Source organism: Diadema antillarum, unplaced genomic scaffold (genome assembly GCF_040938485.1).
Source record: "Diadema antillarum isolate AM-2024a unplaced genomic scaffold, OU_Dant_1.0 seq00001004_RagTag, whole genome shotgun sequence".
NCBI lineage: Eukaryota > Metazoa > Echinodermata > Echinoidea > Diadematoida > Diadematidae > Diadema > Diadema antillarum.
In genome coordinates, this window is record NW_027271842.1 from 716,110 (window position 1) to 727,964 (window position 11,855).

At 39.4% G+C, this 11,855-nt stretch overlaps 1 protein-coding gene across 1 annotated transcript; it reads right to left on the minus strand.

The window, feature by feature from the left end:
• Positions 1 to 6,003: 6,003 nt before the first annotated feature.
• Positions 6,004 to 7,239, minus strand: LOC139742524 (uncharacterized). The gene has a single exon (XM_071653056.1). The coding sequence runs from the start codon at positions 7,237 to 7,239 to the stop codon at positions 6,004 to 6,006; it is 1,236 nt and encodes a 411-aa protein (XP_071509157.1).
• Positions 7,240 to 11,855: the final 4,616 nt, after the last annotated feature.

Below are 11,855 nucleotides of genomic sequence, written 5' to 3' on the forward strand. Positions count from 1 at the left end.
AGGCCACTGAGAGCTCTGTCTTGAAATAATTTCAAGTACGGATGACAAGCCATATTACGACACACCTCTACATATATATCCAAAATCAACCGATGCGTGATGCTTCAAAGAACGAAAGGCAGAAGGAATCGCACTCTAACAACAACCACACCACATCCACAAACAGAAGAAATCGGCGACAAAAATCGGATGTGTATGCGCTTCTACATATTCCCACTGCGATATTCCCATCAGCTGCTCCCATTACACTCGACTAGACAGAAATATCCGTCTGTCCATAGGAGTCTTTCATTTATTTATTTATTTTACGTTATTGCTCTCCTTCGTAGACGTATAGGAGGGGATTCCGTGACGCCAGACGTACATATTATTCTTAGTCTCCGCAAAACATATCCCCGACGACAAGAAACAGACCGATCTTTCGGTCAAATCAGGGAGGTGGGAGGCACCTCCATGCATCATGCATGGTCAAAATAATATTCGACGTTCCATCTAGTGATCTACACGCATGAGAGAGTGGGTGCCAGACCGGATTGAGCATACCCCAACAAAGAAGACATTCTTACGTACAGAATCTCTTTGGCCTATACAATTACAGCAGGTTAATTCCCGAATTTACAAACGACATACGAGAGTATATTGTCACTAGCTGTGTGAAAGTCGCACCAGCAGAAAATAATAATTATTCAAAGCATTGTGAAAGTGATATTCATCACACTATGGTCTCCAGTTAAACACCTACCTTCAGAAGTGTAGAAGACTTGAAGAACTTGTTGATCAGTTATCAAACTAGAATAGAAAGCACTGGTTTGTAATAAAATACCTTACACCCTATGCTGGTTACTCTCCTCTACGCTGCACTGCCTTGTAATAGTCCAAATCCGTCCACCCACTGGAGTGCCAAGGGGTTGAATGAAAAGACGTAAATCCTCTTCATTCATGCGGGGACAATAAATTGCGCTCACTCATGCTATCCAGACGTAGACACAGTATTTCCAACGATTTTGTATTACCCTCCCACGCGTCATTTGTCCCGGAACTGAGAGGGATGCGACCTGTGCTGTACATGTGTACAGCTGTATCGAAGTTGTCTGCTTGGGGCTAGCTTCGCAGAACGCAAGAGGGCGTTCTGTAGGGTCGAACTTTTCTGCAGAATGGTCTTCATTTCATGGAAATTACATCCCATCTCTTTGTCCGATCAGCTAGGATTCAAAGTTTCAAACATACTAATAAAGTCAATCATATTAATTTATTACGGCCTATAACACCTGGAAAGATCTAGTGAGGTGAGATGACACGGGTAAATCCCTCCATGAAATACACTTCAGCTTGAGGCTGGACACGCAACTGGGCTCCATTTATTCAAAAATTTATATGGTAACAACTCTTGCTGGAATGGCACTTATCATGCAGGTCACGACAAGATTCCAGCTTCCTGATTGGTTGTTGCTGTAGGAAGTTGCCATGAGGCATTCCATGCAGCAAGAGTTGCTATCCTAACATCTTTTATGAAATAGGTGTCCTGGTATATATTTGTTTCGGCTTATAGAGATGTGCAGTTATTGAATCATGAAATCATAGTTCACCTTGTAGGATCTCTAAGCGAAGTTTTAGCTGAAAACTCCCTTACAACTTAAGTCTGTACTAAACTGAAACAAGTTGGTTTATTTTGCTGTAAACACGAAGGACATTGAATCTTTTGCGTATTTTAAAATGTTGTTTTTGTTGTGTTATGTGTTTTGACGAGTGTGTTGTGGAGAATTATTTATAGATGTGAGGCTAAAAGTTAAGACAAGAAGATTATCTCTCCAAACTATAAGGATATTCGTTTTATTTACGGCTAAAAGGCGCAAATGTATTCAAGCGGATTTTTGTTTCCAGGGTAGTAGTTATTTGAAGTTTGAGGAAAATCGGATAATCCGTTCAAAAATTGTGTGTTTTTTTTTAAAACCAGATTTGGGTTTAATCAGGGTGCCGTCATTGTTGGATAAGAAGGCTCTATGACAATTAATATGCCACATTCAGTTAATGATATAAAGAAAATAGAGAGACTTCCACATACTTTTTTCTATGGCGTAAAAATGAAAGAACACTAACTTTACATAACGTCTTCACAACACAGACGAATATGATATATAATGCCGTTGACATAAAATATCAGCAACAAGTTGACGGAGTACGTACTTTCTCTACAAGGTTAGATTTTGTCGAATTCTCCTTCAAAATCATTGGAACACTCCTATCCGGCGATGACGTCACAAGTATTTTGTCGAAAGTTTATAAATTCATGTGGACTTTAAACGGCTTGTTTGATTTTCTCCATAAGTTCATTGATGTGCTAATTTTCCTAATTCTACTATAATACACTGCATTCACAGTAAGTTTGGGAGTAGATAATTCTGTTTAACTTGTCTTTAGGCACCTTGTTTGCAATGAGAAAGCGAAATGTCATTTCTCCGAAATCTACTTCTCTATATGACAAAAATTCGAGGAGGTCACTTCACTGAACTCGCCTTTTACATTGTAAGGCGACTCGTCTACAACACGGCGCTGGAAAGAGAATTTCCGAAACTCGCCGAAGTGTCGAGGCGACTTGCCGAAACTCATTACCTGGCGGAGTTTCGACAAGTCGTCTTCTCGTCTTCTCTTCCAAAGGTCCGAAGGGACAGATGTAAGAGACTTTATTCTATTTCTCTTCATTTAATTTATTTCAACACAAATAGAATTACACTGACACATTTATACACAAAAGAATCAATGCAATAGTGCATAAAGAAAAAACCGCGAATGGAAATACAATCCTATACACGACTTATATGATTGTAACAATCTTCTTAAAGCCGCGCTTATCGATTTCTATAAGGAATTTTATGTCAACGTAAAAGTGCTTTAATTGATAATTGCTTTGCTGGAAAAGTGCATTCATTGATTCGTGTTGGTTGACACAAACGCTTTCAAGTGCATTTCATTTTACATCCAGTCGGTTTAGGAAATTGTTTATTTTGTTCCTTGTTTGATATGTTCTCATCCTACTTGCTGTTATAATCTTAAAGGGATGGTACATGTATTGTATTGGTGGAGATGAGGATTAGGCTTTTAACTTTTTGTGAGATACAAAAAAAAACACACTTATGAAATAGCATATAGAACATACAATCCTAAGAGGACTTCAAAGTCTAATTTGATGGAAATCGGTTTTTGAATGGCTGAAACATCCAAAAACAAAGTAAAACAAAGCAATCATAATTAAAGGTGCATCCCACCTTTTATTAGTATCACTCTTTTGGATATCTCAGCCATTTTTAAAACCGATTTACATCAAATAAACGTTGTATTCCTCTTTAAATCACATTTTTTTTCATACAATTATTATTACAGGTTTTTCATCCTGTCACTGAAAAATGACAGAAACATGTAGTTAAGTCTCAACCAAAACTATACGATACCTTTAATCTCTCATTACGTTTTATACTTTCTATCTCAACCGATACATTCATTATTTTGAAACCGAATGAAATTCTGTAAGAAGGCGTTAAACAGAATAAAACGGAACAAAAATACCAACCGAAATATCTCATTTATTCTTTAATAACATTGAACAACGCTTCTTTCCGACATGGGCAACGGCATGTTATACAAGATAAATGTTGAGCAAATCAAAATGAAGCGTGTAAAAGCAATCATAGTGAGCTGTTATGTTTAGATTTCGCGAATTTCCAAACTGTATTCAACTATCAGCAATAATTTGCACAGCTCAAAGGAGGTGACATAATACGATTATCTGGCATGAATTGCCAGACGGTTAGGGAGAGGGAGAGGGAAAGAGATTATCTGGGAAAGTCCTTACACTCAAAGTTTAAAATCATAATGTGTGTGATATAGAGTGATATCTAAAGAGGCAAAATACGAAAACTATCGTTAAAGATCGGTCGATGAATATATCTACGGCAAATACACACTGAATGATAAAAAACAAAAAGACATGGCCAAGATACAAGTATATCATATGCATCTGTAGAACATGATAAGGACTTCGTCCCCGTCTCTCTGAATATCGTGTTCTTGCATCAATAGCGGCGATATAGCATTTATTTCATGCCTTTCATGACTGCTGTGTGTTTTTCCCCAAACAAAACGACGTTACATACGCTTCATGTGCATGTATTTCATTGTATACGGGTAAGCCTGATGGTATCTTTTATTTTATATTTCATTGAAAGGCATTAATCCTCACTTTCGGGGATTAATTATTTAGGCCGATTAAAGCTCCAGACTTTATTCCTCGCAATATTGTGGTGATCGAAAGAAAAGAAAAGAAAAGAAAACAAAACAAAACATAAACGAAAACACGGGACAACAACAAATCTCATCAACAATTTAGCGTGAGGCATTGTGATGCCCACGCATATCAGAATTAATTGCAGCGTCAATGATATTGACAAACTCTCACCAAACTTGTCACATTCTTGAAAGATGGTGACGTCAGTCACGTTGAAATGATATATGGTGACGTGATCATATGATAAAAATATATATATTTGTAACACTATAACATATTTTCCTTATGCATTTGATATATATATATATATATATATATATATATATATATGTATTTATATATTTGCTTATTTGTTTATTATTCATTTATACTAACATCAATATTCATATAATAGTCTCTTTATTCCTCCAATTGTCAGAGATACCTTTGAGTAGTGTGTTAATGACCATATTCTGGTGGCTATACTACCTGCAGAGAGACTGACAGTCGAGGTCATGGAATGCTTTCGATTCATGTGAAAGGCACAGAACAGAAACAAACGTGCAGCTGCCACCTGGTAGTGATAAGTTTTCAGGAAAAATAGTGATGTGTATTACACATGTTATGCTAGCGCTAGCAGAATACAATACATGTATCTCTCTCTCTCTCTCTCTCTCTCAAACTTTAAAATTCATAATTTGTTTTTCAACCATTTGCCCGATTTCCTTCAAATGTCACTGATGTATTCACTCAATCACTGAATCCACATGTATATCTGGGGGTGAATTATCCTTAAAGGGACATTCCAGACGATTTTCATAATTTCACATCATGTAGCACATAAATCGACAACTCCATGTATAGATTTGTGGAATTTATTGTGGTTCTTGATCAGAGAAACAATACTTTGAAAAACTTAAAAGAAATTACACTGAACAAGGATGATGACATAGGAGGTTCACATATTTCAGAAATGTAGCAGTGTAATTCCATTACAATACCGCTTGCTTGCAAGTTCACCTGTGTATAATCTATGCATGCCTTCTTCTTTTGTTCTGCTTCCTTGAGCCCCAAATCATGCATTCTTACGGTGACTCTGCCATGTCATCATCCTTGCTCATTGCAATTTGTTCTAAATTTTGAAAATATTCTTATTCTTCGTCCCAATTATCACAAATTCTGAAACTCTGTCCTCAGTATAACTAATTTATAGTTGTTCAAGTGTAAAAATCTGAAAATCATCCGGAGGTCTCCTTTAATAAAACTATATACAGGCTACTCACAGAAAAAACAGTTGCATCTGAATTGCAATTACATATACCTCAGATACTTGTGAATATAAACTTTACATTACTGCTCGCAAGACTTGTGATATCTATATTCCAATCAGCACGGATGCGCCTGATCTCCTACACTCATGTAAACTACAAAAAGATATAGGCCCTATAATGAATTCATATGTAACGTAAAATTTTGATAAAAATGATATTAAAAATACCAACATCAACACTCATTATCCGCACAAGAAACAAGCTATGAAATGAGTACAATCACAAGTGAAATATCATAATCATGATACTACTGATCAACTTATAGGGAAAGATATGTATTCACATTCTTACAAAGTGCGTCGGCATCCATATTCATTTGCCTCATGAATAATTGTGTGACATCCATTCGTGTACGGTGTAACACCCAAAGAATTAAACCAAGCCAAGACAAAATGCATTACGGAGACTCGTCCGTCAGATGCCGAAAAGTTTCCGGATGTTACGATAGAGAATCTTACAATCGCGACGGAAGCGCGAATTCAAGGCCCAGTAGAGAAAGAAATTGGTTGCCGAGTTGATCTCGTGGAGCCGGTAGCTGAGAGTGTAGAGGGTGTGTATGATGTCTGACGACAAAGCGATTCGATACCATGTACTTCGAGGAACGTGGGACTGGACTATGGCAGGTATCCAGCTGATAAAGAATACCAACGTGACAACGACCAGCATACGAGTTGTCTTCTGCTCTTGCAGCTGCTGATCGGCATCGGCACCATCCTTTGCCCGCTGTCCGCCTGGCGGCACTGCTATGGCCGAGTCCGCCGTTGTCGCAGCAGAGGAAGGGGCAGCACTCGAGGGGTGCTCTCCGGATCCCTTGATACCTGGTGTGTTGAAGCTTGGCCCTCTCTCTTTCATCTCGTCGCCCTGGGTAGCAGGGAGGGCCATTCGAGATGATCCTTGGTTGTGCGTCGTGCCACTGGCCGCCGGCGCCATCTCGATATGTTGGACGTGCGATGTAGTAGCACCCGTCACTGCGGTCGAGTTCTCCTGCATCAGTCGGAGCTGCCCGGAGACCGTCGCGCTCGTCGTTCCCGTCGCTGACGCTGTCGGCTTCTTCGGAAGTCCGACGAGTGTGGCATGAATCTTTACTCTCTTGTACAGCACGTGTGCGATTCGAATGTAGAGGAGGACAGTCATAAGCAGGGACGGGTAGAAAAAACTTGGAAAAACAACTGCATGGAAATATCTTACCCACTGGATGGACTTATCGGTCCTCCTACAAACCTTTGAGCGTTTGTCGTAGTAAGCCATCGCGACGCCGGGGATAGGTATCATGGTCGAAACAAAGTAGCAGAGAAATACGGCGACGAGAGCCCTGCGAGGAGTGAGGCGCCGGTTCAGCGGCCAGCAGATCGCCATATATCTATCGATGGCCACCGTGGTGGTAAGGAGAAGCTGAACGAAAATGGGGGCCATCGACAAAAACGTCAACCACCGGCAGAAGTTGTCGTTGGCAAAGCTTCCCACATTCATCTTCATGACATGGAGAAGGCTGCACAAGAGGTCGATGGACGCCATCCCCATGATCACGATGTCAGTGCCGATTTTCCTCTTTCGCAGGCCGTAGCCGACTAGAATGATTGTATTTCCTGGCACCCCAATACAGACGAGAACCACGTAGAATGCCATAATCATGCCGCTGTAGACAGCCATGCCGGCGAGCTGCAGCTATAGGAATTTGACAAGGCGCAATGAAACAGAACAATGTCCGAAATTTTCTCTTGTTTTTCTCATTTATACCTGTAGACAGAGCTCTGATGCCGTATATCGAAAGCATTTAGGCATATGAAGCGATTCACGGATTATACTTTGGTGGAGCGCGTTATCATCAGTCTTGAAAGCAATGCTCCACGAGTTTTGCGCCTTTGAGGCAAGCGTGATAAAAAAATAATCATAATGAAGGATGTAGGAGCGAGACCAACCACCTTGGTAATACTCATCGTTTATGTTCAAATATTGCGGATTATACGAAAACGATGAAATGATCAAAAACATAAAACGTCAGCGCTACCTACGTTTCCGATAAGCGCATTATGTCTATAGTCAGATAGTGCGCGATTGCTATTTTTAAACTGCAGCTTTTGGTGTATAGGAATACACAAACATTCTAGTATACCCACGTGAGGAAGCACAATCCAGTGCTTAATCTTGCATGGGGAAAATCAAGTGATATTTTTCACATTTATTGTTTTATCATGTTTTATTTTTCACAAAGCATTAATTTGACTGCAAGTAAATGCCTTTATATACACTTTTGTTTCTGGAGGCAAAAATCATCGAACGAAGAGCGTCACTCTCAATTATGTAATCTCGGAGAGGCCTCTTTTGTCCAGTTTTCAGTCACACAGCATAAACACAAAAATAGAACAAATAGGGCATGCCCTATTTGTTCTATTTTGCAGCACGTGCACTGACAAGATCCAACGAGCTGGACTCCGTGTTCAGTCTTGTGAATATTATGAAGATAGAAATGATAGATATGAAAATAGTGACAATGAAGATACCATCTCTTTAAAAGTCTCACGTGAACCGGTACAGATATAGATTATTTTGATACTTTGTATATTTTTTTCTGAAATGAAAAAAAAAAAATTAGTTGTATCCTTTGCGATGTAATTACGCGGTAATTGTATCTACTTGCCAAAAATGACTTTGAAGTATATTATACAATAGGCGGGATTATATTTTTTTACACACTTATTGGAAGAGTGAAGTATCTGTTGTTAGGGGCCGGATGATTATGATATGATAGCTTGATCTTATTTGCATATAATATGGATTTATGAGTGTAACTTATAGCACTATATCTTGCAAGCAAGACAGTGACGGTAGATCTTTGAATACTATGTGGATTCATTGAATGCGCAAAAGTATAGAACACAGTAATCAATGAAATTTGAACAATGGTATACCATCAGCCGTTCAATAGATGTAATATTGTTCTTTTTCAAGTTTTTTTTGCACCTTCTTCGCTCTTATATGGAATTTTGATAGGCTATACAGCAATAATGTTTTGTCCCACGGATCCAGGATTTCCATAAAAAAAGGGGGGGGGAGTACAAAATTAAAGGGGGACTCTCGCCCCCTTATTTTTTTTATTTCTTTTGTTTCAACAAAAATTAGGCGCGTACCCGGTGCTTCCCCGACTGGATCCGCCACTGTTGTCATGATAATGTACAATGATCTGAAGAAAGCACGAAAGACGATTGCAGGAAATTTCATTGTTTGAAAATGAAAAGTAAAAATGTTAATATCTTTTAACTGACATAATTGAGTTGTCGTCAACTTATAGTCTCTCCGTCTTCTGAAGGAGGTAAGTCAAGATATCTATTTTATAGCTCTCAGGAAAAAGCATATTAGTGAAATTCTCTTTACATTTTCTTCGTAATATCGTATTACACTATAAATAGTAACATCATGAATTGTTGTGACCCTCTATAGAGTAAGGAGGGCATTGATTTCATAAAAGTTTGTATAAGAATTCATACCATCATTCTCAGTATTTGGACGCATCGAATATGGTGTTTAGTTTACAGGCCAACTTTTCTTTTATTTCATTGATTACTGTGCTTTTGCTTATTTGTGCGTTTTACTAGAAAACATCTTATAGGTTTGTTTGTGATGAAACCTCCTTTGATTTTCCATTGTTTGTCTTGTGAAGGAGTCGTCATTTGTCTGTGAACTTGATACCATTCCCCTCTGCACAGGAGTCATTTCTGAGCCATTATGACCTCTTAGTAATAACGTGGGTTGCAATCCTCTAACACGAGTCGAAAATAAAATATGAAATATACATCCTTTGTAGCAAAAGTTTACCCTAGGCTCTGGGTTGGAGCTTCACTTAATTATGCCTACATAACAAAGCATTTTCGACTATCTCAGAATGTTGGAATGTTTGACATTCCATGTTATATTATTTAAAAAAAAAATCTTTTATGATGACACTTTCAAATAGTACACAATACCCTATTTTGTGAAAATTGATGGGAGTATCACAACTCATGCAAGATGATGCCGAACCTGACGTAGGTGGCGTTAATGCAGATGCGTGGTCACGCCGCGAAGGCTGGGCGCTGGCGGCGAGGGACGGCCCCGTGGGCATGGTATGAAGCTCGTTTCGGCAAACAGCATTTTGGAATCACACACGAAGCACATGCACATCGGGACGCGACGCGGTCTGATGCAATCACATGTAAATGTACGTGTACACTGTGGTTGCAGAAGTATTGCTCAGCTTAGTAGTACAATAACACAGATTGCGCGCATTTGAACTGGGAAGCAATCCTAATCGGGGACACCCAGATAGTCAGGCTGTATCCGCAGATTTTCTTCTGTTCTCTGAAACTTTGGAGGGTGCATTTATCGCCAAGAAATCTTGTAAGTATTCACCTGTCTGGTCGGACGGGCCTCTCACGACTCGCTGGAAGGACAATACAATCATGCTTGTAACGTGTAATGGCTGCCCTCCCATCCCACGGCCCACTTAAGTCTTTCTTTCACTGCACTGTAGAGTCTAGTCTATGTCAAACTTGAAAACCTTGACTTCTTTATTGCAGTATTGACTGCTACAATGTACTATATGAGAAAAATTACTCTGCAGAGTATGCGAATCTGTTGTCATGTTGTACTACTACTTAATACAAATTTGTACTAATACTATTGTAGACACTAGAGAAAAGAAATATCAAAGGAAAGAAAAGAGCGTGATACTGTATAGCTGGTATTGGAGTAAATTTAGACAGAAAGATCCGTCCGTCTGGAGGAGTCTTTTATCCTTTAGACGTTATCACTTTCCTCCAGCTCCAGAGACGAGGAGATCTGTGAAGCTAGACGCAGTCTCTGCGGAACATATCCCCGACGACCAGATACAGACCGATCTTGTATAAAGTTTCGGTCAAGTAAAATATTGGAGCTACGTTTACGTGGGTAGTACTAGTAGTATTGTAGAACCTGCGGTAGCTTGCTGTGCTGCATAAATTTATGCATACTAGTTTGGTTTGAAACACGCAATTCTCTGCTAGGGTGGCCCGTTTATCTGAACATCTAACAAGTGTTAGTAGAAATAATGAAATGGAGATTTGGGTGTTGACTACGGAGTAGACAGAAAGATCCGTCTGTCCGGAGGAGTCTTTTATTTTTTGCCATTAACGCTCTCCTCCGTATACGGAGGGGATCGGTGAAGCCAGACGCAGTCTCCGCGGAACTTTCCCTGACGGACAGATACAGACCGATCTTTCGGTCAAACTACAGAACTGCTTTGCACCATTTGATCCGTGAAGTACTCTACACTGTAGGTCAGCTTTTTGTACACTTGTAATGACATGATGGCGTGTAGGTACCGTATACTGGAAGTTGACCTTAACAGCTTGGAGAAACAGCATGCAAAACAGTATTGCGTTTATCTACTCACAGAAAGACGATCATGGTCTCAAACGCATTTCAAATCGCCCTGTGAATTGCGTTTCAAATCTGTGTTTCTAAACATGTTTGAAAACATGGTTGCATATTATCGCCTAGCCTGATCAGACGCCATGCAAAGCACAGCGTCCCTGTGCATCAGCATGGCCGTGACACTTGTGTACAGCGACAGGGCTGTGTATAGTTAATTATCGCCCCAAAATGCCTCAAACAAGTTTAGGATTACGATTCTGCCTCAGAACATTTTTAGATAAAGTGCAACTGAAGTGTTTAGATTCTTCTACTTGTATACAGCACTAATGTGATTTTTAGTAAGTTGAATTTGCGCTGTGCTTGTGAAGATGGTGGAAGAATATGGGGTGGATTCTATGTTCAGAAAGTTTCTCTGGGTAGAAATATTCTCTTCAATAGCTCATTGAAAACTTGTTCAATTTCTTTTCTTAATGAAGTTTCCCTGACCTTAAAATGAACCAAGCTACACTCAAACACTCTTTGTTTTAATTTGAGGTAAAGCTCAGTGGTGCAAATGGCTAAGTACTTAAGATAACCATGGTTTTTGCAAATTTGAGATCCCTTATTTGAGTCCTGTGGCAGCAGCAACTATGCTCGATATCCATATGCAAGGCACTCAATTCCTCGTTGCCTGGGTTCCAGTTGTTCTGAATCGACAGGATTCCTTGCAGCTAGTCCCATGGTTTCTTGCTTGCAATATCATATTCAAGCATTTAATTGTATTCTAAGCACCAACACAAAATCATTGGAAAACTGTTGTACATTTGATAACTGCAAATAGCATAGGCCTGCCAAAATAGAATCGCCTGTCAGTGAATGTATGCATTTAAGCATTTAAC

Coding starts and splice junctions, on each gene's coding strand:
- LOC139742524 (XM_071653056.1), bottom strand. CDS start 7,239: ATGGCTGTCTACAGCGGCATGATTATGGCATTCTACGTGGTTCTCGTC.